The 25,005-nt window shown below is 32.3% G+C and overlaps 2 protein-coding genes across 4 annotated transcripts; both read right to left on the bottom strand.

Moving 5' to 3' along the window:
- Window positions 1-991: 991 nt before the first annotated feature.
- Window positions 992-24,885, bottom strand: LOC123695964 (ATP-binding cassette sub-family B member 6). Of its 3 annotated transcripts, XM_045641915.1 has the most exons (18): window positions 24,807-24,885; window positions 19,924-19,958; window positions 19,496-19,649; window positions 18,597-18,741; window positions 16,421-16,620; window positions 16,191-16,341; window positions 13,517-13,688; window positions 8,671-8,837; window positions 8,078-8,315; window positions 7,390-7,565; window positions 7,001-7,070; window positions 5,944-6,079; window positions 5,259-5,466; window positions 4,568-4,746; window positions 4,141-4,255; window positions 3,700-3,840; window positions 3,134-3,255; window positions 992-1,326 (listed from the first exon to the last, which is right to left on the bottom strand). In XM_045641915.1, exons 3-18 carry the CDS (start codon window positions 19,639-19,641, stop codon window positions 1,125-1,127), a joined length of 2,568 nt encoding a protein of 855 aa, XP_045497871.1. In that variant the 5' UTR covers window positions 19,642-19,649; window positions 19,924-19,958; window positions 24,807-24,885; the 3' UTR covers window positions 992-1,124. The 3 variants fall into 3 exon arrangements, with proteins under 3 accessions (XP_045497871.1, XP_045497872.1, XP_045497873.1); XM_045641916.1 differs by lacking the exons at window positions 19,924-19,958; window positions 24,807-24,885 and adding an exon at window positions 19,738-19,905; XM_045641917.1 differs by lacking the exons at window positions 19,924-19,958; window positions 24,807-24,885 and adding an exon at window positions 19,774-19,905.
- Window positions 21,070-24,792, bottom strand: LOC123696230. The gene is made up of 6 exons (XM_045642302.1): window positions 23,998-24,792; window positions 23,269-23,481; window positions 22,770-22,844; window positions 21,946-22,005; window positions 21,699-21,767; window positions 21,070-21,464 (listed from the first exon to the last, which is right to left on the bottom strand). Exons 1-6 carry the CDS (start codon window positions 24,041-24,043, stop codon window positions 21,070-21,072), a joined length of 858 nt encoding a protein of 285 aa, XP_045498258.1. The 5' UTR covers window positions 24,044-24,792.
- Window positions 24,886-25,005: the final 120 nt, after the last annotated feature.

Genomic DNA, 25,005 nt, shown 5'->3' with positions numbered 1-25,005 from the left:
GCTATATTTTTAGACATATTTACTTTTAAATACATGTAAAAGTTCGGATAATAAATTGATAAAAACCGGTTACTTGTATTATTCAAATACAAAGTAATGAATCGAATAATAAATAAAAAGAGAAACATTACAATAACACTGTAATTGCACATAAAAATTTCCATCACAATATTAATATTAATACTACAAGGTACGCGATAACAGTTACATTATAACCAATGTACACTTAACGTGAAAATATCGTCGTACAATATGTACCTATTTTCATACCAAATGTACAAAATATTCATAAGTCTCAGTCCCACTTCCCGCTGCGACTGTACAAAACCTTTTACGTAATATTGTACTTAACTGTACAATGTACTGAGCATTATTTGAATTTATGTACATTAACCTACACAATTCATTCTTACATACAAACGGTTAAGTCTAATGGCACACGCGTGTAGTTTCAGCGTCGGATTTTTGTAAAAACGTATATTGTACTAACAATTTGTATGCTATATTATTCTATGTGTATCATGATATCGATGCCAATAGCTAACTATTTACACTCCACTATTATATACACTTTATATTGATCCACGTTTAAGATTCGTAACATCTAGTACCCCAACTTTTAAGACACTTCATCCCTAAGTTTATCAATTCTTTACACTACCATACAAATTTTCTATAAACGATAGCTTTGGAGCTAATAAAAAATGTATACCAACTTATATAGACATAAACAATAACAAGATCCTAATGGTACATATCTAGGAAATATAAGGAAAAAGAGAAGCGATACTTTATGTGTCTTATTGGTAGAATAATTTTAGACTTTATTGCAAAGGTAATAAGAGTCAACAAGATACTCCAGCGTGTATATTATACAAGTGTACATATTATTACATGCTACTATTCTAAATATAGATTAATGTATACCGCAAAAACGTGTGCGAGCAAGTGGTTTAATACATGTACCACATTCATGCGCATAGTATATAAAATTAAATAAAAAAAAAAAAAAACAGAATAATCTTTTAGTCCTTCTCTTCTAGATGCATCAACGAAATATCGCTTCCCTACAACCCTATTCTAAAAGAAACATTCGTACCACTTCTAATCTATTCCATTTCCAGCTAGTGACCGTGACCGTGACCATGACCGTGACCGTGGCCCGTCATAGCGTAACCGTTGACTTGCGGCGCCCTATTGTTGTTGTTGTTCTGACCGTCAGCGTTGTTGTCATTGTTGTTCCCGTTGCCGTTGTTGTTTCTCGCTTCGAGTTGTTGTTGCCACATTGATGCGTAAAAACCGCCTTGCGCTAGTAGCAGTTCGTGGCTGGAAATTAAGTTTTTTATTTTACTCTATAACAGATATCAGACAAAATTTCTGACGAACAGGAAACATTTACATTCGTTTATAAGGGAATTAAATTCTATGTCACGATAAAACCAGCTGTCATAAAGTAGACGTAGGAATTAATAAATCCATACTAATATTATAGATAGGGAGGCGAGGTAGCTAAATGGCGTAATTCAACGGCGTCGTCGAGACTTATCAAAATCGAAAGAGAAAATAATTTCGAAAAGAAAAGCTTCTATGGTAAAAACCATTTTAGCGGTGGGTTTGGCGTGTACGGATTTTCAAAAATGTAAAAAAAAACAGTTACTTGGGCATTCTCGAGCGCGTCAGATATTCATACTACGTTTGCCCCAAGTGCGTCTGATAACAACGGTATACTAATCTGCCGGTTTGCGTGGTGGGGCTAGGCATATAAATTCGTCAAATATGCACAAGAAAAAAATTTACTCGAGCGCGTCAGATTTTCGGAAGGGGTGTTAAGTAGGCCCCAAGGAAGATCCCCTTAAAAAAACTGACGATTACGGCATGACGATAAGTTACGATGAATTTTTGAAAATGCAGAAAAAAAAGTCCTTTTGAAATACTCGAGCGCGTCAGATTTTCATAGGGGAGGTTTATCTCGGTATCTTGAAAGCATATTTTCTTAATCTGACAAAAATGTAGGTGGGTTCTCTCTGACCGAAAAAGGTTTGTGGGTTTCTTTTTTTCAATCATCGTTATTTCATATCAATTTTTCTTAACACCCTCAGTTTTCGAGATATACTCAAAAAACCGGGAGTTTGAGTTTTTATGATGCTTCAAGTAAAAACTTTGGACAAAAATGAAAAGAGACCTTTTTTTGTAAAATAAAATGACCTTTTTTGTTTATTTTTTTTGTAAAAGTAAAGTTCGCGACTTATATGCTGCAACGCGTTTTTCGGAAGAAGAATTGGCTCCTCCAGACTTCCGGTCATGCGGAAACCGGCAGATTTTGTATTTTTAGTAAGCTTTAGATTATATATTTTATTTTTTATTTTTTTTTTATATTCAAAATAAAAATAAAAAAAATCGCGCTCGAGAATGCCGGATTAACGTTTTTTTTTACAAGTTCGCGACCCTATAACTCGGCGGCGTCAAGGACTTATGGTCAGATTAAAATCAACCCCCAATATCTTAATCTGACGCGCTCGAGTATTTCAGACTATCGATTTTTTTTTTACTAATCTGAGGCGCGCGTCACTACATATAGAGCTAAATAGTTAACAAGGTTGTTCTATTAGGTCTAAGGTATCTCTCATATCTTAAACTGCCACGCTCGAGTATTACAGAAAATTCCCCTCTTCGCCTCCCTATCTATTATAAATGTGAAAGTAACTCTGTCTGTCTGTCTGTTACTCAATCACGCCTTAACTACTCAACCAATTTGCATGAAAATTGATATAGAGATATTTTGATACCCGAGAAAGGACAAAGGATAAGTTTTATCCCGGAAATCCCACGGGAACGGGAACTAAGCGGGTTTTTCTTTGACTGCGCGAGCGATGCCGCGGGTGGAAAGCTTGTAATTAATAAGTTATGATGTTTTGTCTGAGAATGTGTAGCATATTTTAGCCGTTTCAAATATTAGTGTAGTTTCAAATAGTAGTGTAATAATCAAATGCAAAATTCAAAAATTGATGAATAATCGTTGTATGGTATTTCATATAAAAATATATGATACGATTTTTCATATAGGTATTTAACACAATTTTAAATGATATTTGTTCAATATGTAAAATAATAGCTATAAGTTGAGGGTACTTACTTTCCTCTCTCAATAATTTCCCCATCTTTAAGTACTAAAATTTCATCTGCGTGGATTATAGTTGACAATCTGTGCGCTATTATTAATGTAGTACGATTTGCACACACACGTGATAAAGCCGCCTGTAATAAAAATTATAAAATCAATAAATATAAATATTATGGATTGTAATGATATTAATATTTATTATGGAAAATTATTGGGACAAAGAAAACTTGCATTAGAACTGTACATACTTAAGTTACATTTCTAAAAATCTTATTTATGATAGAAAATGTCACTCAATGGTAATTAAAAAATATATCCATACTAATATTATAAATGCGAAAGTAACTCTGTCTGTCTGTCTGTTACTCAATCACGCCTAAACTACTGAACCAATTTTCATGAAATTTGGTATGGAGATATTTTGATACCCGAGAAAGGACATAGGCTACTTTTTATCCCGGGAAAATGACTCGATCCCGGAAATCCCACGGGAACGGGAAATATGCGGGTTTTTCTTTGACTGCGCGGGCGAAGCCGCGGGCGGAAACCTAGTATATAATAATATTAAATAATCTGACCTGAATATTCCTCTCCGTATTGGTGTCGAGCGCTGACGTGGCTTCGTCCAACAGCACAATAGCTGGATCTTTGAGCAACGTTCGAGCTATAGCTATTCTTTGCTTTTCACCACCACTCAAACGTAGACCACGTTCGCCAACCTGTCAGAATTATATTGTATGTCAGAAATATGTATAATCATAATAATTACTTATTTATAAACGATAATGTATATACAAATGCGCACTATAAAATAATGGCACTACAAAAATATATAAATGAAAGTCTTGACCTCAAATTAAACACTTAAGTATTGTAGCATTGCAAGTCCAATTCGAGGAAAAAATTTCAAAGCTTTCGTTACAATAGTTTCAAGTCATATATCTATCTACTAGACTCTACAATATAAGATAAATTATATTTATAATAAGCTTGCTTTAGTATTAGTTAAAAATGATTACCTGTGTATCATATGCATCAGGGAATGTAAGTATTCTGTCGTGAATGTCAGCATTCTTCGCCGCCGCTATGATGTCCGCTGAGGAAGCGCCCAATCTTCCATACTGGATATTGTACCTGACAAAAAAACATATTTTTAAAATACATTCGAGAAATTGCAGTATAAAAATGGACAAATGCAATTGATTATCTAAAATGCATAGGGGAGTTACAAGTTCGGAGTTAAAACCAAAAATATTCTCTCTAATCTTTTTTCTTCGAAATTTCAGTTTCACTATATGCGTAATTAAAGACACGCCTCCCAGCCCGTTGGAGTTGGGAGCGTGAGGTTTTTCGTTACGGCATTTCTCGATTCGGTCCCCGCGCTCAAGGCCCGCGATAGAAGCTATGCAATAGCTTAAAAACTACACACCGAGCTGGCACACTCACCGCACTGTGTTGTTGAAGAGCACGGTGTCCTGCGGCACGACGCCGACGTTGGCCCGCAGCGAGGCCTGCGTGACCGTGCGCACGTCCTGCCCGTCCACCAGCACCGCGCCCTCGTTCACGTCGTAGAAACGGAATAGGAGACGCATAATTGTGGACTTGCCGGCTCCGCTTGGACCCACCTATGGAAATGGTATTAATTTAGCCCATATAGTTAACTCGTATAAATAATCGTTCGCGAAAATTTTTATAAGTGCTTCTGAACAATCTACTGTTCTAACAACTACTGAAATGTCAAAGTTTGAAATCTACTATCTCCTGTTGGAGAAACAAATTTAATGTTTGAGAAGGCAGTTAGTAGTCCTTGCGTCTGTGACGCGTCATCGTGCCTTCCTATTGGTTGACGCTACGTTAACGTGTTCGCACGCAACCTCAGTTTAACCTTAGTTCTGCACTGTATAGATTAAGCACACACTTTTGTACGCATTGTTATTTTGTGAAATTGAAGTTGCTTTTTCTTCATAACCTCAAATTTCAAGTACGCAAGCTTTTTTTTAAGTAATATACCAAACATAATTTTGTTGATAGGAAAGGAAAAATACGTTATTTTTATAATGACGGGTAGTAAATACATTTTTAAAATCAAACAATAAAAATGGCTGAAAACTAAATTTATGTTATTTAAAAAACTTACCAACGCAACAGTAGACCCTGGCGCAACTTTAAAGCTAATATTATTCAGCACCAATCTCTCGGGTCCATAGCCAAAGGACACGTGCTTGAACTCAATGCCACCGCGACGCACGAGCAACTCCGGGGCACCGAGCGCGTCTTTCACATCTGAGTCCACTCGCATTAAGTCGAACATGTTCTCCATGTCCACGAAGTTCTTTTGTATCGCCCTAAATTAATAATAGTGTTATAATTATTGAAGGTTTAGAGATGTTATATAATATACTAGCTTTCCGCGCGCGGCTTCGCCCACTTTGTACAAAACTTAATAAATTATATACATAAACCTTCCTCAAGAACCACTCTATCTATAAAAAAAAAACCGCATCAAAATCCATTGCGTAGTTTTAAAGATTTAAGCATACAAAGGGACATAGGGACAGATAAAGCGACTTTGTTTTATACTATGTAGTGGTGGTCAATTTCGTGGAAATGACGAATGAATGAATACGTAAAAAAAAGTATCGTTATAAACATAACGTAAGGTAGACTAATTTTTTTTGGGCGGGCTATACACATATTAATGAATGGCAACGTATGCATTCGTACCGTATTATTACGAGTAAATAAAAACATTTTATTTTGTAGCACACTGACTAACTCATGTATCTAGTAATAAAAATTAGATAAACAACAATAAAACTCACCTATAATAAGTTCCAAACCAGTTCAACGGTACATACAACTGCACAATATAGGATGCGAACAACACATAGTCACCGACCGTCAACTCATATGTACGAACAACCATGGACACCGCTAACAATGAGCCAGCCAGTAAGCCTGCAAAAAGAAACATATAAATAACGATCCAGAACAATAATAATAATAATTCACATAGAGATTTTTTTTTTCAATAAAAGGATAGCCAATGTTATGTCTCGATTCTTCGACCATTTTCATTTCGAATTTTATCCAAATCAGTGATTTGGTTTAGTCGTCATAGCGTTTCAGACATACAAACAGTATTTCGCATTATATAGCAAACTTATGCTAATGAATGGTGTCGTAATAGTATTTTGACGCCGTATAATATTCAAATTATATTCAGATTATTGAATACATTATACAGTATAAAAAAATATTTGCTTAAAATTCCCTAGACAATAAAGATAATAAATTATTAATTACATGTTTAATCATTATTTCAAATAAAATTTTACTACACGTGTTTATTTCATTATTAAAAACATAAAAGATAATAAAGTGAAAAATAGGCGGTATAATCAAAAACATAATAAACGAAAACCCAACAAATACCATCAATAAAAATCCATTAGGTACGATATTACGAAATAAATACCTAACAAGTGTATTAATAAACTAGCGGTCCGCCCCGGCTTCACCCGTGGTACATATTTGGCAATAAAAGGTAGCCTATGTTCTTTCTCAGTGTCTAAATATTGTCTGCTCCCAAATTTCATCAAAATCGGTCCAGTAGTTTATGCGTGAAAACCATACATACATACATACAAACCTTTCCTCTTTATAATATTAGTATAGAAGTATAGATAAACAATGCAGTAATTAAATAGATCTTAAAATAGACATTTCATAAATGTTTGTAAACAAATATCTTAATCACTTAATATGTAATGTGCTATGTGAGGTAACAAATTGCATTACAATAATTGTTAAGATAAATGACAATTATTATGTGCAGTTAATTTATCGACTTGTATATTTACATTTTTATACACTTACCAGTGCATATGATAATGTTCTGCATTGTGTTCAGAATGTTCAAGGTAAGCAACGATTTGAATTCTTCTTTCTGAAATAGATATATTTGTTATTAGTTCTGAGAAAAAACAAATACTTCAATTTTTGTATTTTTTTTAACCTACGCAATTTTTTTTTTGTCAACATTCAGCGAAATTGTAAAGTTCGCTTGATTGTATTTTTTATTTACTTTAATTTGTATAATCAGTAATCAACTATGAAGAACCAACATAAAAGTATCGAGTAGACCTTATGTATTGCAAGGAATAAAAACTTGTTTTCACACAGGTCTATTCAACCATTTCTAGGTCTATTCAACCATTTCTAAGTGATCTATAGACAACCAAACAAACGTCCCTAAGGTACTTTACCTGATAATGTACAATAGCATCCTTATAAGAGACAACTTCATATGATTCAGCTCCATAGTATTTCACTGTTTCGTAATTTAGAAGTGAATCTACGGACCGAGCCTTTTGTTCGTTGTCAGCTAGATTCATACGCCTTTGGAATTTCGTCCGCCATTCCGTTACCGCGATTGTCGCAACTGAAAATTAGGATTTATTTATTAGCAGCGAAATTTATCTTTTATCTATATATATAAAACTCAAAGGTGACTGATATAGTGATCTATCAATGCACAGCCCAAACCACTGGACGTATCGGGCTGAAATTTGGCATGCAGGTAGATGTTAGGACGGAGGCATCCCCTAAGAAAGGATTTCCCGAAATTCTTGCGGGAACGGGGAAAAACGGGGATGCACGTACAAAGCCGTGGGCGGAAGTTAGTAATATATAAGTATTCAGTAATTCATGAAATAAAATTGAACATTCAAAGGGTGCTTACTGCTTATGCAGGATTTTGATATTTTGCTATTAGAATAGCCATGTTCTATAGTTCGCTGGTTGGTAAATTGCGATTTTCAAGATTTTTTTTTATTAAAATATGTACTATTCTTGATTTAATACTTGCTTTGCAAAACATAATTCCTATAAATCTTATTCCGCGTAATAAATATTTAATTACTTTAATCAACACTACTACAGCAGATAACTTACGTATATAAAGCAGCATAGTAGAGAAGACAATAACACCGAACCACACATTATACTGGGACACAAAGTACACCACAGCCACCATAATGTCCACCAACGTTGGTGTAATAGAGAACAGAATATACGACAATAAGTTGTCTATGGAATCCGTTCCTCTATCCATAACTCGCAGAACCTCTCCCGTCTTGCGAGACAAGTGCCATTTGAGAGGCAGGTCGTGGAGGTGCCTGAATAACTCTAACTGGAACAATGTCAGTTTGTTAATTTTTATACAGATAATGTAATATTTGGGAGTCGTGATGTGATCGTTTAATGTTCTATTCATATACATAGACTTTACTTTCATGTAGGATATAGAAAAAATTTGGAGGTCGAAGATATTGAATAAATAAGACCATCAACCAAATTGTTATTTGTTGGTAATTCAAAATTCAAACTTCTGTAGGAAAAACCTACTTAAATGAATAAAATGTTAAAATTGACTTAAATTATAGAACGGGTAATCGTTAAAGCTTGCTCTATCAAAGTTATCACAATTGCTAATAGCTACCAAAATTTTACGTAAAAATAATATAAAGAATTAAACCAAATCTTACCTGTAACTCTCTAGTAGTGTACTGCTGTACCCTAATCCATAGGAACGATCGTAGGTTGTTCAGGAAGCCCATACCTCCAGTACCACCGCCTTGCAGGAACTTAAAGAGCACGTAAATCACCACCAGGTCCCATCGAAACTCGAGGGGCGGTATTGATAGACTATTCACTGGGAGAATTGTTTATATTAATGTCGTAATATATTACAATAAGAAAGCGAAATCCCAATGGGATTTACATATATGAAGATATGGATGAATTTTGCTTAGATAAATAAAACACCCTGACCAAGGATAAGTATTGCTTATTATGATAAAGTTTTGAACAGTATTCGCAAAAAAATACGAAACAATGTAGTAAGTACCTCAAGGAAATGTAAATATAATACATGGTGGTATGTTGTAAGGTGTACATATTTTGCTATACAAAAAAAATGTCAAGAATAGAATGTATTAAGTAAAGAACCAATATATATCCACTATCCACCAATATATATCAAGACTTTAGATATAACAAAAATAAGTAACTAAGACTAAAAACATCGGTTTTTACGATGATTTGATACCACAACAAACCAAGTGTGACCTAAATCCTGCTAAATACCTTCATGCAATATAATACGGACGGATACGAACCTTCAGAAACACTACAAGCGTACATTGTCGGTTATATTCATAATTCCTAACCTATTTTTTTCCCAATTCTTATCGTTTCCCTACATAATTATGTACTACATATATATTACTAGTGGTTCGTCCCGGCTTCGTCCGTGGTACCTACATGTTTAAACTATCCTATCTCTCAAGTTGGATCGAACTGCACATGGTGTGCGAATTTTATTATAATCGGTTAAGTGGTTTAGGAGTCCATTGAGGACAAACATTGTGACACGAGATTTATATATATTAAGATTGTATTAATAGACTTCTTTAAATATTATTATTATAAAAAATTCTCAAAAAAGTTATTGTACACAACGTATCGTATAAGTAAATAAATTTGGTACACATAATAATTCTTTATTTAGATGTATTACTAAATTGACTAAATTCAAATTGAAAAAATGTAGTTAATTTGCTTATTTATAATAACTGGTTTTGTTTCATTGAAACCAGAAATCAAAAAAGAGACAGGCTGAATTTAAATGGGCGTCTGCATTAATAATAACTCATTGAGGTTGTTCTTTCCACGTGTTTTATTAACAGATTATTATTAGATTTCGAATAATACCAGTGCCGGATTAAGCCAGCGCGGGGCCTGTAGCAAATTCTGTCAAGAGGCCCTTCGTTTGCTATAGTTTCTCCAGTTAAAGGGTATTAAATAAAACAAAAGGATACCTGAGGCATAAAAGCTTAACACTGATTTTCAGTGACACCTTACGACATCCACATTGTCAGCTGCTTTACTGGATAATAAATAAATATAATTCCTGAATAATAATAATTTTGTCATATCCATCACGGAGTTCAAATGAATTAAATCGCGGGCGAAAACGACTCTGACGTTTTTAAGCTATATAAAAGTAACAAAAAAAAAAGTATTATGCTTATTAAAATTATCTTATAATGATCATGAACCTTTATTGCACTATACAAATAATCACATTCACGATCGAAAAATCCAACAGCACTGCCTCGAAGATCTTTTAACCATTTTACCGTTTTACCCATAAAAATGGCAAATTCATTTTCAAAATACTAGAAGCATACCTACGTTGAAGTTTTGTATTCGTATGTGTAAAATTATTATTTGTATATGTCGTGGTCATATCGTAGATTTGATCATTTCATGATATGTGTGGCCATTTCACGAAATGGTCGCATATCGTGAAATGGCCACTCATATCATGAAATGATCAAATCTACGATATGACCACGACATATACAAAATTAAAAAAGCCAAATAATCTACAGAGAACCTGTAAAACGATTATTTATCTTTTTGTTTGTTTTCGGGAACAAATTTTACAGCGTTTTAATATCACAAGATAGCATTTTTTACTAAAATAGCAAACCCCTTTTGACGTATTGCATAACACTATAATCGCTATAGCACTGGCGGAGGTTCGTATTCGTTTTTGATTTCATATTTTCTTTGACAAGGGCGATGGATGATTGTCATGCTCCATCTGCCTTTTATTTTGTAATCTAAGGTTTGATAGTCGATAGGATACTATTTTATTTGATCGGGTTGTTACGACTAGCTCGTTCGATGACAATATCAGGGGATTCCCCTGTTAGTTTTGCCGTGCTACCAACATGCGTGTAGCGCAGTGCAAGCAGTACAACACAACTTTTGGTGTAGCCAGCGCTCAATTGTAGAAACGTGGTAAAATTTTAATTTATTGTTGTAGATTTTGATACCAACGTTTCTCGTGGTAGGTACGTGTATTTTTTTTTACGGTACGTGTATTATAAATTGATATTTTTTTTACGGTCAGACAGGTATTAGACCGCGGGGCCCCTCGAGTCGCGGGGCCCGTAGCATTTGCTACTCTTGCTACGTGGCTAATCCGGCACTGAATAATACTATTATTTTTTTAAATTGTACAATGGAAGTAACTAGTAAGTATTAGGTAAGAATAACGTTCAAAACTCAAACTCAAACATTTATTTATTCAATTAGACTACTTTTAGTAGCACTTTCGAATCGTCATTACATAAGTATTTTTAACATTTACCACCGATTCGGAAAGCAGTATCTATAGAGAAGAACCTTCAAGAAACTCCATAGTTGCTCTTTTAAAATCATGTCAATATTAGGTACATAATCTGTAAGTTATATCTAACTACATAATATATCATAATATGCCGTTCGTTCCTTAAGGGCCCTTAGTAGGTGAAAACGGCAAAATGGACTGTTATCTATGCGCTATAAATTGAAAATATTGAAGTTTTTCGCACTGAAATTTCTAATATGTATTACAGAACGTATGTGTGATGGGTGACTGTTTCAAAAACACGATTGGATAAATTTTGCTCGAAAAAAAAATTCCTGAAATTACCTCTAAAATATCATATAAATGCTAATTACAACAATCGTATTTTACGATAATAATTCGTATAAAATCACAATTACATAGGTCACAAATACCTTCTTTATTTCGTGACTGTTTTAAATTTAGAAAATACTAAATATTATTTTCATTCACTTTTTGATAAAAATAAGTAAGATTTTTAGTTTCAACACGTTGATTCCATACTAAACGCGGACCCCATCACCCCTCACCTCAGGCGCGAATAGTTGAATTTTCGCTGATCGCCTAATCCCTCTTAAAGTACCGAGGATGGTTCTTATGGAGAGAAAACGTTAACATGCATCACGGGCGAAGCTGGGGCGGATCGCTAGTTACTAAATAAAGTTGATTTACAAACTCGATACACATTACATAATGTCTGAAATATATTACACCAAGGTCACCTACTATTAAAACACTACTGTAAGAATATCAATATTCGCGAATCTTTTCCTGTTACTTTAAAATATTGTTACTGGAATACGTATTTATAATTTTCTCTTATCATAAATTTGCTAATTAGCATATAATATCTACTCAATATATTGTTTTGAAATCAATTGATTTTATATCCAACAATACTAGCTTACCGCCCGCGGCTTCGCCCGCTTTCTCTAAAACGATTTGAAATTTAAACTATCCTATCTCTCAAGTTGGATCGAACTGCACATGATGTGCGAATTTTATTATAATCGGTTATGTGGTTTAGGAGTCCATTGAAGACAAACATTGTGACACGAGATTTATATAATATACTAGCTTACTGCCCGCGGCTTCGCCCGCTTTCTCTAAAACGATTTGAGATTTAAACTATACTATCTCTCAAGTTGGATCGAACTGCACATTGTGTGCGAATTTTATTATAATCGGTTAAGTGGTTTAGGAGTCCATTGAGGACAAACATTGTGACACGAGATTTATATATATTAAGATTAAGATTAAGATTAATTACATCTTAAAAAATCGGATGTTTTTTTTGCATAAATTGTAATAGTAAAAATCATAATATAAATTAATTTAATATTATCATAAAACCCAATCGCTGGCATAACGTATTCTCGAGATACAATTGTTTTTTATTGATTTTTGTGTTTCATACATTTTTAGAGTGATAACATCAAGTTTTTTGTATGTACATCAAATATTTGAATACCTTACATCATCTAGGTACACAATTATATGATATCAATTAATCCATAGAAACTTTTATTAAATATTCGGTAAATCAGCCAGAGCACGATGTATATCATCAAAAATACCTGAGTGATTTCAACTAAAATTTCTTAAACCAAATTAACTCGAACTCTTGCCATTTTCACTTCCAAAAAGGATCGATACAGCGAACAGAGGAGAAAAAGTATTCACCACATTCTAAAGTATAAAACCGCGTGCCAAACACGTTTCTCCCGATTATGAAGGTCAGACGGTTTTGATAAAACCGTTTTTTTTGTGAAAGATACACCTGACCCCGACTATTCCTAACGTACAAGCACTAAGATAAATGACCAATACGATAATGCGATAACCCCTTGCTATTTTACGTGCCTATGTAAAGAATCGACCTACGAAATTACTTATAAAGATAATGTTTTTTTGGATTGTGAGGTATGTATTGAGTTCAAGTGGTCTTGAGTTTTGGTTTCTTATAGTTGATTATGCTCTATAGCAATTACAGTATAATGAACGAATTAAACTTCGCATTGTTTAAATTATGGATACAGTTTGATAATTGATACAACAGAGATCATTATCCTTGACAATAGATACATTTACATAAATATAAATAGATTCGCGTGAAGTAATAGATACTGAACAATCGAAGAATTACTCACCGATAAGTTTATTATAGATGGGAACATACAAATTGATTACTCTTCCAGCAATTAGAGCCAAAATACATATAAGCACATAGATTTGCAACCAAAGACTCTTCTTTGGCCAAAGGAAAGGTAAAAGTGTTCGTAATTTGCTAAAAACATTCCGAAACGTAGATCTATTTTCGTCCTGTGAAAAGATTAATTAAATTACTTGCAATTTTTAGTAGGCATTGCATGAATTATTAAGTATTAAATAAGAGTGTTATCGCTTGTGGCTGGCGTAATAATTATGGTATTGATAAATTATAATATACTCGTTTGTAATAAAAAGCCAATTATGTTTTAATATCATAATTATTAATTATACATAGGTAATAATGCAAAAAGTTTTTTCGAAGAACACAAAATTAAATGACTACCTGCAGTTCCGGATAAAGTATTAACATTGTCATACCGCAATTTAAAATTAACTAAAGATATGAACAAATGGTAGAAACAACGTTGTAGGGAATACCTTTTTGATTAAATATTTTTCAGGTTGTATAGTACCATAATAATTTTGATATGGACATGACATCTTAAAACTAGATAAATAAAATAATATCTACAAAAATTCTATTGAATATTATGACATTGTCACAGTTGGCGAAAATCTTCTAAAAATGGATGTCATTATAAAAATCCGGTGATAAAAATAACATAGACAGTGTTACAAAAATAGGTAGGATATAATGTATTATGCTGCCACGAATTTTACTTAGGTGATCTCATAAAAAATTTATCAGTGCATAATAATTTAGACAATATTTTATGATTATATTTCTATTGGTCTAAGATCCGAATATAAGCCGAAATGCAACGGCGCCGGCGTGATAATAGAATGAGACCAATTTTATAATAAATTTAGTGTATTGAGTATCACTAGTAGGGTAGACTGGGTACGGTTGAAACAATTTCACTTATAACGGCCATAACTTTGCTGTTTATAACCCGAGCTATGAAAAATATATGTTAATTAAAAGAGCATGTATCTGTCTACTATTAGGCGCTATGATTTTAGTTCCATGTTTATTATTTTTTATAGTAGATCAAATTAAAAAAATAAATCCGATTTGTTTCAACCGTCCCCATACCAGGGGCGGTTGAAACAGTGATTGGGGTCAGTTGAAAAATATGCGAATAATACAAAATATAGCATTAAAATATGTTTTATTGATTGTTTATTTTAAATCTAACAATAATTAAGTAACTCTATTACAATAAGGTCTGCTCTCTAAATATGGTGACATACAAACAAGACAGAAGTACCTACTCCTCATCTTCTGATGATATCTCTTCTTGTATTTTTTGCTTCTTCGATGTTACTTTTACATTTTCCTCCATCAAATGTCTTCCTTTTTCGTCAATCCAATCGCTTCTTCACTTGCTTAGCTCTAGTTCGTTTCAATATTAATTCTTGCTCTTTTCTTATCTCTTCCTTATCTGGTGTGTCAGTGAAAAGTGTAAACTTTCTGAGGTTTTGCCCTCTATTATTATACCTTCTGTTGTTATATCCTCTATTATATCTCATTTTTTTATTTTCTTGCTCGCCAGAGTCATCTCGCATTCGAATTTACCTTAGAAGCGAATAATTGTGCTTCTCTGCCACTTTTCGCAATGATTTCCGGTTTTCACTTCCTCATACACGTCTTTGTACTTTGAAAAGTATATTTATCTTCCCGAAATCTCTTTAACACGTACTATTAGCATATAAAAATACAAAAAATAATTAAAACAATGTTTCAACCGTACCCAAAAAAAATGTTTCAACCGTCCCCAACTCCTACTTTAGGTAAAATACAGGTATAGTAATTGTAACAACAATGATACACAAAAACTAGTCACAATGTCAAATTCCACAAGATTCACTTCAAACAAAAACGCACACTTAATACTGTCACTAAAATAGATACGCCAATAATTGGAAAAATCTTCAAGCAAAAATACTTACTTTTGGTCATAAAAACACAATAGGGTCTTATAAAATCAGCTGAAGCGCGCGGAGATCGACGCAACATTGTGGTTCGTGTTTAGAACAGTTGTGCGCTTCATTTTCCCCTTGGACCCCTAACCCCCCCACCAACGGTTTGCGAGATATTCGTGTTGTTTCAACCGTCCTTTGTTTCAATCGTACCCAGTCTACCCTATCGAGATAATATGTAAAACAGTTTTGTAATAAAACAGCGCTGACATATTTTTTTTTTCATCATCCTATCAAGTGAAAGTAACTGGTACCGACATACCTGTTTATACCTGCCAACCTAGCCGTTTATCCCGGTAAATATTAGAAAACGACTATGACTGCACATTCTGTAGGTTTCATACTTTAATTAAGTCTATTATAATTTTTTTTTTATTATGTTGATACTGCAATTAATTAAAAAAAATGTTTTTTTTTTTAATTCATTAAAAATGTCCTGTCCAGGATTTTCCCAGTCAACCCATTTTAATCCATTTTTTAATACACTAAATTTATTATAAAATTGCTCTCATTCTATTATCACGCCGTTGCATTTCGACTTATATTCGGATCTTAGACCATATTATTATAGCTAACTCTATGATCACTGCCAACATTAATAATTCAAAATGCTTATCACATCCTATTTATTACAATTCAAGTACCTACACAAATATAATATTTCCTTACCCTTGGAAGTAAGTTCCTTCTATTACCATCTTCTCCCTCAAGATATTCGAACTGGTGCATAATACCTGGAGCCTTCATTCCCAATATGAACATGATCATACAAGACACATATCTCCCTACGAATAATGCCATTTCCAAGCGATCTTGGAGGCTGAAATTATAAATTAGAAAATTTAGAGAAATTAATAAATGCTGAAAAGATATATCATATCATCTTTGTAGGTACATACTTCTTTAGATGCCACCACCATCCTTCCTTATTAAGATTTAAGAACGATAAGTTCTCGGACACGAATATCAAAGCCCAAAATACGAGCAAAACGAATCCATGTCCCCTCGGCGGCACTGAAGGCAACAAAAATCGCCTCTCAAGCGACGCCAAGTACGCTGACAGCGGAAAAACTATAAGATTCACCACCAACGCTACGATCTGAAAGATTGATGATGCTTAAATTGGGATTTATTATCTGAGACAAAAGTAGGCTTACAAATAAGGACTAGGTTCTTATTATTTAAGTAGGTATAATAATAAATCAAGGGGAGTCTGGTGCACTCATCAGCTAATTGCAAAAAAGCATTGAAAAATTGTATGAGAACCCATTTTGATTAAATCGGTGGTTATCAGTCATTTAACGTTTGTAGTTCAGATAATTTTATATTGTTTTTATGATATATTTACACATTCTTGTTCGCTTATCGCCGATATGTTCGACGAAACATTCGTATACGAATGTCGCAGCAAACCACTGTTCACAAATTCGTCTTCCGTCTGATTACGTACGAAAAACCGGTCTACGAACCGGCAACACAAATTCGCAAATCTCAAGGCGAATAACGAGTGCACTGTTTAAATATGCGTATTTTTTATTTACCTCACTATTTGCAAAAATGTGTGAATGTACCATTGAAGAATATGTCAATTATTAAATTTTGTGATAATTTTTTTATTAATAATTCTACTCGTATAAATGCAGTAATTACTAGAAAAAAATCTAAGAGATAAAAAATAGCATAATAAACACCGCATGGAGATATTAATACGGGTAGAATATAAAAACGTTTAAATTCTTGATCAACTGTTTATATGTGCACTATAAAATGCCAAGGTAATCAACGTATTTATTCCTTACTAGCTTCCGCCCGCGACTCCGTCCGCGCGGAAAAATTAAGATTTATTTTTTTCTACGTATTTTTCCGGGATAAAAAGTATCCTATTTTATGCCCAGGATAATAAGGTATAATTATACCAAATTTCATCCAAATCGAACCGTTAGTTTTCACGTGATGCCTGAACATACAGACAGACAGACAAAAATTTTTTTAATCACATATTTGGGTTTAGTATCGATCCAGTAACACCCCCTGCTATTTATTTTTTCAATATTTTCAATGTGCAGAATTGACCCTTCTACAGATTTATTATATGTATGTATAGATGTTGTTCTGTTACATAGTAACGGATTTAGTTCGTATTGTATTATGAATAAAAAAAACCTTTTACTGAAATAATAATTATAGTAGTTATAGATTTTGTGTTTTTTAGGAAGGTAAATATTCAATTGATGTACATTAGAACAAGTGTGAAAAATGATTACAATGTTGTGAATATGTAGGTAATTCCTAAAAATATTTTTCCTTTATATTCTGTGCTTTTCAGCAATATGAACATCTTAATAATTAATTAAAATTATTATAATTCATTAATAGAAAAAAAAAAGATACTATCGATGTTGTAAAACATGAACTATTCAAACACAGATACGCGATAAAGAAATGGATAAATAAAAAAATTATAAGCAGGTTCCATTTGAATATTCTCTACTAATGTAACCCGGTTTCGCGCCATTTCGACACAGCTGCCAACATTGTATTACCATAAATAATTCCGGTATAGTGGCGCGTGCTGTAGTTTATTGCTATCACTAATTAATTATATTGACCAGATATGTTTTTTGAAATCTCTTAGGGCAGATCTTATTAGATAGTAACTAGCTGCCTGCACTGGATCTGTCCAGATATTATTATTTTTTATTTTTATTATAATCCTAATACAAGCAGGAACAAATCTAACAAATCACATCATTAAAATTCAAAATTGGTTAAGTTGTTTCTGATTTAAAAGTGTCGTAAGTAATACCAATTTCTAGTTATTATAAACAGATAGTTTGATAAGTGACACTACCTAAAATAAAATATAAGCTATACTGAATCATAAGTCATAACTTATCAATATGTTATATTAACATGCACCTTATCTACTTTTATATTATTGTTCATGTTCATTATATAATAATTTGATGTAGTTAGTTACTTAATCTTATAATAATTTTACTGAAAAAAGTAAACTATATGACAAGCTGGACTAAATAAGTAATACAATGTTGCTCTAATCTAGTAAGTACATACCATATATCCATAGATGTGTCCTCCTTCAAACATAAAGGCCTGAAGCAGAAACCTTATCACAGCTAGTACTGGCACAAATAATGTGAAAAATAGTTGAACTAGAAACAATTTTGATGACCGAACATCCATAACTTCAGTGGCATAGCTGTAAACAAATTGTATATCATAACTTCACATACATAATAATATAAGACAATTTATAAAAATGTAAATTAAACAAATATTGTGTGACCAGGTAACTACATAAATAATAATTATCACATTTAGTGAATAACAATTTTGGTTTCTTATTCATATTTTACATATTATGAATATTATTAGATTTTTATTAAAACAAGCATTACAAAAAAAAAAATTGGCAGTTGGCAACTTGATTTAATTTGTGATTCAAATATTCTGTTCAAGGTCATATGTATATATATAAAACTTTTAAATAAATATACTTTTCTGTAAAAATTAAATAACTAATAATTTTAAATTTGTACAATTCAGTATATATGCAACATCAATTTCTAAATGTTGTGAAACAGGTATCATATTGATGACCGCAGTATGAACAAATAAACATCATGTGTGATAACATTAAACTCACGTTTGAATGATACCCTATCCAATCAAGATATCAATCATATGTTTGCAAATTCTGTTTTTATACATATTCTGTTACAATTATATGCCAAAAAATTATATTGACTATGTACCTACATGAGTTGTTAGAAATTCATTTTGGGGTACTTAGTAAAAAAAATTTTGCTCTACAAATAAAGGAGTAAAAAGAGAGCAATTGTAAGATACTGTGAACTCTATTGTTAGGTAAACTATTTTTTATTCATAAAAGAACATCAATTTTAGATGAAATACAAACACAAACATAAAGATTTAAAAGTGGAAATACATACCGTTTATACATAATGATTTGAATAACACCAAATATGAGGAGAAACACTCCTATAAAGGCTGCACTAGCTGTTTCCATAAAACATTGTGAAATCCCATGGTCCACCCATATTTCACCCAATGTTACGTTTGGCGGACAATACTCCATTGTAAAGTCTACAATAATAATTATATTATATCCATTAAAATATAGTTTAGTGCCTATTTAACAAAAAATTAACATCAACGTGACCTGACAACTCACTGAATAAAGATTTGAAACGTCGAACATAAAACAAACCTCGTTATTACCGGCAAGAATGTAATTCTTCCTTTTACATAAAACTTTATTAGAAATGAACGACGAAGACGCAAAAAAATTGACGCATAAATAAATACGAATTCATTATATTATGTTGAGATCACTTTTGAAATTGACAAAAGTAAATACCTTATCGAAAATCCTTAATCACGCTCTGTACTGAACACAGAGTACTTTTATATATAGGTATAGAGGCTTTACTCGGCGGGTTCAGGAGGAAAGTGATTGACAGCGCCATCTGTATCTACAAACTTGCAACTTTCCTGCGATGTATATAACTATAGATCTACTATCATTCCTGCTTTGAGCCTTGTTTGTACTAAGTTTTGTTAATTTATTTATTAATCCCGTAATTTACTCATAGTCAATGGAGAATACGTTTACTAAATTGACTGAGTAAATTACCTAACGGATTAATAAATAAATTAACAAAACTCAACTGTATTCAAATTAGGATGCAAAAAATAAAACCATATATTATGATAATCAAAATAGTTTATTTCTCACCACAAACAGTTACATGATTAAAACTAATTAAAAATTTTGGATACAATTTTGGTCATACATTAATCTTATGTTTTATCTTGCCAACTTAACTTAGAATGATAAGTTGACATGGGACGAATACTAGCGTCCTATGTCAACTCATCATAGAATATTAATTAAAACTCCGAAAAATTCTCCCACCTTTGAAATTTAGCATTTATGATGAAATTAGGTGCAGATTACAAGAAGTTAGTAGTAAAAAAAGATCACACTGAAACACGTTCTGTTTAAATTATGTACGAATGTATCATTTCGAAAGGAATCTCACAATTTTTCGATTTCAGAGAAACTTCCAAATTTCATTTATGCGTTATTACTTTTACTGAACAATAAGGTCTGCTAATTATTGTTATTAATTGTATTTTAATATCCTGATTACATAGCTTTGTTTATTATTAATGCATTCTTGATAATTCTCTTTTATATAAAATAAGACTGATAGTTCAGTAGAAGTTACAGCGTGAAAGTGAAATTAGAATTTCATTGTCTACAATTTAAAAGAGTTGGATTCATATAAATAACTATACTAAGTAGGTAGTACATTCGTATATAATTATACAGAAAGTATAATTATATACGAATCACTGTGAGGATTTTTCAACAATCAGTAACAAACAACTTAAAAAATAACTAACATTAATAAAGAAATGGTAATAATATCCCCTAATTTTATCAATGCCAAATTACATAGGCGGGAGGGTTTTGGTAACTTAAGCCCCGTTGATTGGACTATTTAGGCTGGTTTAAAAATGTATTTAGTATTTGCTGTGAAGGCAAAACCAACATTCTTCGCAGAAATCGATAGCCTTTGGGGCTTTGCTTCAGCATTGCCAAAGCCAATATTTTTTCTTCAGTAGAAAATCTTCTGCCTTTTTCTTTCTTTTTAGACTCTCTAAACTGCAACATGGTTAAAAGTTTAGCAGCACTTGGCATATTGTTAATAGTAGCTATAAAGTTGCTATTCTTCATAAAATTTTTGGCTGCTTTTAATTGCAGGGATTGTTTCTGTGCTCTGTTCCGACACTTCGATAACTTAATCCTAATGTTTACCAATTTTTGGTATAAGGATCGCTCATTTTTGGTCATTTTCTTATGAGTCACTACTTTTTTAGCAGTGTTTGGACCTGCAAATAAAATTAAGCTTTTAAAAACATGCTACCTTAGCTATTATTATATTAAAGAAATTATTTAAACAGAAGTACTGTCCAGCAGATCAAATGTATAAACACTGCTGTGCCCCATGGCTTCAACCATTAAGAGTTGTAGAGTGAAAGATAAAGGCAGTGGAAATGAACATAGTACTCTATCTTTAGGTTTCTATTTCTTTTTTCTTTAAAATTTAAGTAAGGGCCACTCACCATATTTATCCTCCAATTTGTATTCTTGTATTTCAAGATTCTCAACAACTGTATCAGGTTCAACAGTAGCTGGAAAACGAAAGTTATAATTAAGTAAGTTTATAGTTTTAAAACTATATAATTATGTACTTTTATAATATTTTTGCATAATGTGTTTTTGCTGCTGAACTGTTATATGTATAGTAAAACCTAAAATTTGCAATTAGCTAAATAGTAAGAAAAATTTGGATTATATTTAGATACCAACCTGGTGCTGGTGCTTCATTTTCTTTTAATGGTTTTTGGGAATCTTGAAGTGATAGTGGTCCTGAAACAAACACAATAGGAAAATTGTTATAAATGAATTTTATGTTCCTGCTTGCTGTTGCATGAAATAAATTTGCATTAAATTAAATATATATCTGCTCTTAAAATAATTCTTAGAGCAGTTTGAAAATTAAAAATGCTTTCCTGTAAACATCAACTTTTCTGTCAGTTTGTGTGTAGGGACCGATATATATATAACAGGCATTTATCCTTTAAATGCCAATTTATAGAAAAACTTATTCAGATAGTTACTTTAAATCAAAATTGAAGTGTATGGCTAAGAAATACATATTTTTTTGCATGTATTGCTTTTGCTTGGCTAACTAGGTAGCCAGGAACTGATAGCATGGGCTTAAACCAAGTTATTACCAGCTGGGTTAAAAGTTGTAGAGGTTATAGTAAAACAAAACATGCAAAAATAATATATGCACTTACGAATACATAGTATTACTTTGGCTGAGCATTATTTCAGTCACTGTAGCAGTTCTGGTCAAATTACAAGTGTAAAATAGACATGCTAAGTAACATTATCTCCTTAAATCTTCTTGAAGTGTTGACACATCAGTTATAATGTTATAAAACATTGTGTAACATGACAATATTTTGTTACAATTTACATACTTTTGAAGATTTTCTCACAAAACAACTTGAAACTTTCAGACAACAAGTGTTATGAAACATTCTATAAGATTATAGAATGTTTCATTTTCATTACACAACTGCTGTGTTAGCACCTTTATGTGAAGTTTAGGTGTAGGTACTGACCTTTTGAAGTAGAAGGTAAATTTTCAACTTCCCTCAATGGTTTTCTATCAGTGCAGATAAATTTTGATAAAGGTCCTGCAAAAATAATATAGACAATTTTAATAAGTTCAAAATCTCGTTTTGTTTCTACCAAAGTGTAGAAACGAAAGAAACAACCTCTCTGTTGTAAAAAATAATGTTGAATAACACATTGAATTAATTCAAGAACAAACTGAATAATATCTCTAAATCCTAAGGGTAATAAATATTATCTTCCATTCCAAATTCTAATTCAAATTTCCTGAAATGAACAGGTTAATTCTGATGAAACTTTCTAAATTATAGTAATGTTTTACTAGATACAATACATGCAACATTTATTTTCAATTTAATGTTATATTATGACAATAACATAAGGTGCCATAATTATTATGACACATTAAAAGCCTATAGCTACTAAAATATATACTTAGCTACTATAGATTTAATAGACAATTATATAGCTACATAGTTTACCAACCTGGCATATGTAATGTTGGAACAGCTATGTTAGAAATTTTGTTGTAACGGCAACAATATTTCTCTTCGAAATGAGCATGACAAACTCGACGAAGTTTATAAATATTTTCATTGCTCAGACTCAAAATTTCTCCTCCAATAGCATGAACCCATGTTCGGAAACGAGCAATGTCCTTATCAGGGTTTGGAAACCAATGAAGAACTCTGTAAGAGCCTGCAAAAAAGGAGTTTAAGCATTACATTTATAGAAAAAAAACTTGTGACAGACCTATGATATAGAATTACTTCAATTATTATTTTTAAGAGCATCTTCTCCATTATATTTATCTTTAAGACAGTTTAAATGCATAGAGACTATTTGTGTACTTTTCATTATATTATGTTGCAGGCATATTTCTATGTACATACCCCACTTTCTTAATAAACCCCCTTTCTTAATAAAAAATAATGACGTCCAGAGAAGTTTCAAGCTCATGTAATGCAAAAATAATAATACATGAGCTTGAAACAAATATTTATAAGAGCCCTTGGTCAGTGGGTTGTTATGCTCGTCAGGGCCACACCTCATGTTCACATTGTGGAATGCAATAAATGTATTGAGTATTGAAATAAGCCTGTCTGTACGCGCATTACTTTCAAAAGGCCATGTTTTACTTTCAAATTGCACCAGTGCAAAGACAGGGCGTATGAACTGGTTTGGTATCAGGTTTGAAACAGTCTGGTTACGTACCTTCGACTTCCACACACTGAGGAACACAACAACGTTTACTAGACATGGTAATGTCACTTAGAAGCACTATAGTCTCAGAGTCTCTATCTCGAAAAATACTAGAACAAACACTCGACGCTAATCGTGAGGAGCAAGGGCTCAACTCAACGAATTCACGGAGAAGCACTAGTTTGATGAAAACACTCGACGTAAACCCAAGGAGCAGTGGCTCAACTTGAAGAATTACGGAGATTCGGAGAAGCACTAGGTTATAAATTGATGAATTTATCAACAAAAACAACCGGCACTAACGACAGACAGACCGCCATTGATTGTTGACAGCTTGTTTCATTACTGCAAGTAAAAAGTACAAAATAACTACTACGACGCGAATTTTGTTAATTATTTAGATCAAGTTTTTACTGTTTTAAATTAAATTAAAATTATGGCAGTTTTTATAATTTATTTGTTTAAACTATATCTCAAAATATATACAATGATGATAACATAAAACTACTAAAATTTTTTTTTTTTTTGAATGGTAACATTTAGCATCCACCATACGGATTATAATGATTCAAGAATAAAATGGTCACTTCGTCACTACAGCTGTAATGAACTAAAACCGTACTTTCAACTTAGTCGGCTAACAGCAACAAGCGCCATCTGTATCTACAAACCGGAAATACATGGTTTTATAATACAACAAAATTAAAAAGGCATTCACTGTAGGACTTGTCACTAGATGACGGTGCTCTTTCAATTTGGTATCATTACTTTCGCCCAGTTGCACGGTAAAATGTTCTAAGATTGCACAGCCTGGTACTGAATAAATAATACATGTGTGGAGATTCTGCAAATAATAAAATGTTCATTCAAATTAATTTACATCTGATAATGACATTTTGGGCATATGTCAGATGTCTAAATTTTTGACATTGACATATTATCATAGACAAATAATAGCTCTCTTTGACAATTAAATTGTCAAATTCAACTAAAACCATTCACACTAAAACTTTATTGAAG

This window comes from Colias croceus, chromosome 12, assembly GCF_905220415.1.
Source record: "Colias croceus chromosome 12, ilColCroc2.1".
Lineage (NCBI taxonomy): Eukaryota > Metazoa > Arthropoda > Insecta > Lepidoptera > Pieridae > Colias > Colias croceus.
This window is presented reverse-complemented; position numbering and strand designations above follow the sequence as displayed.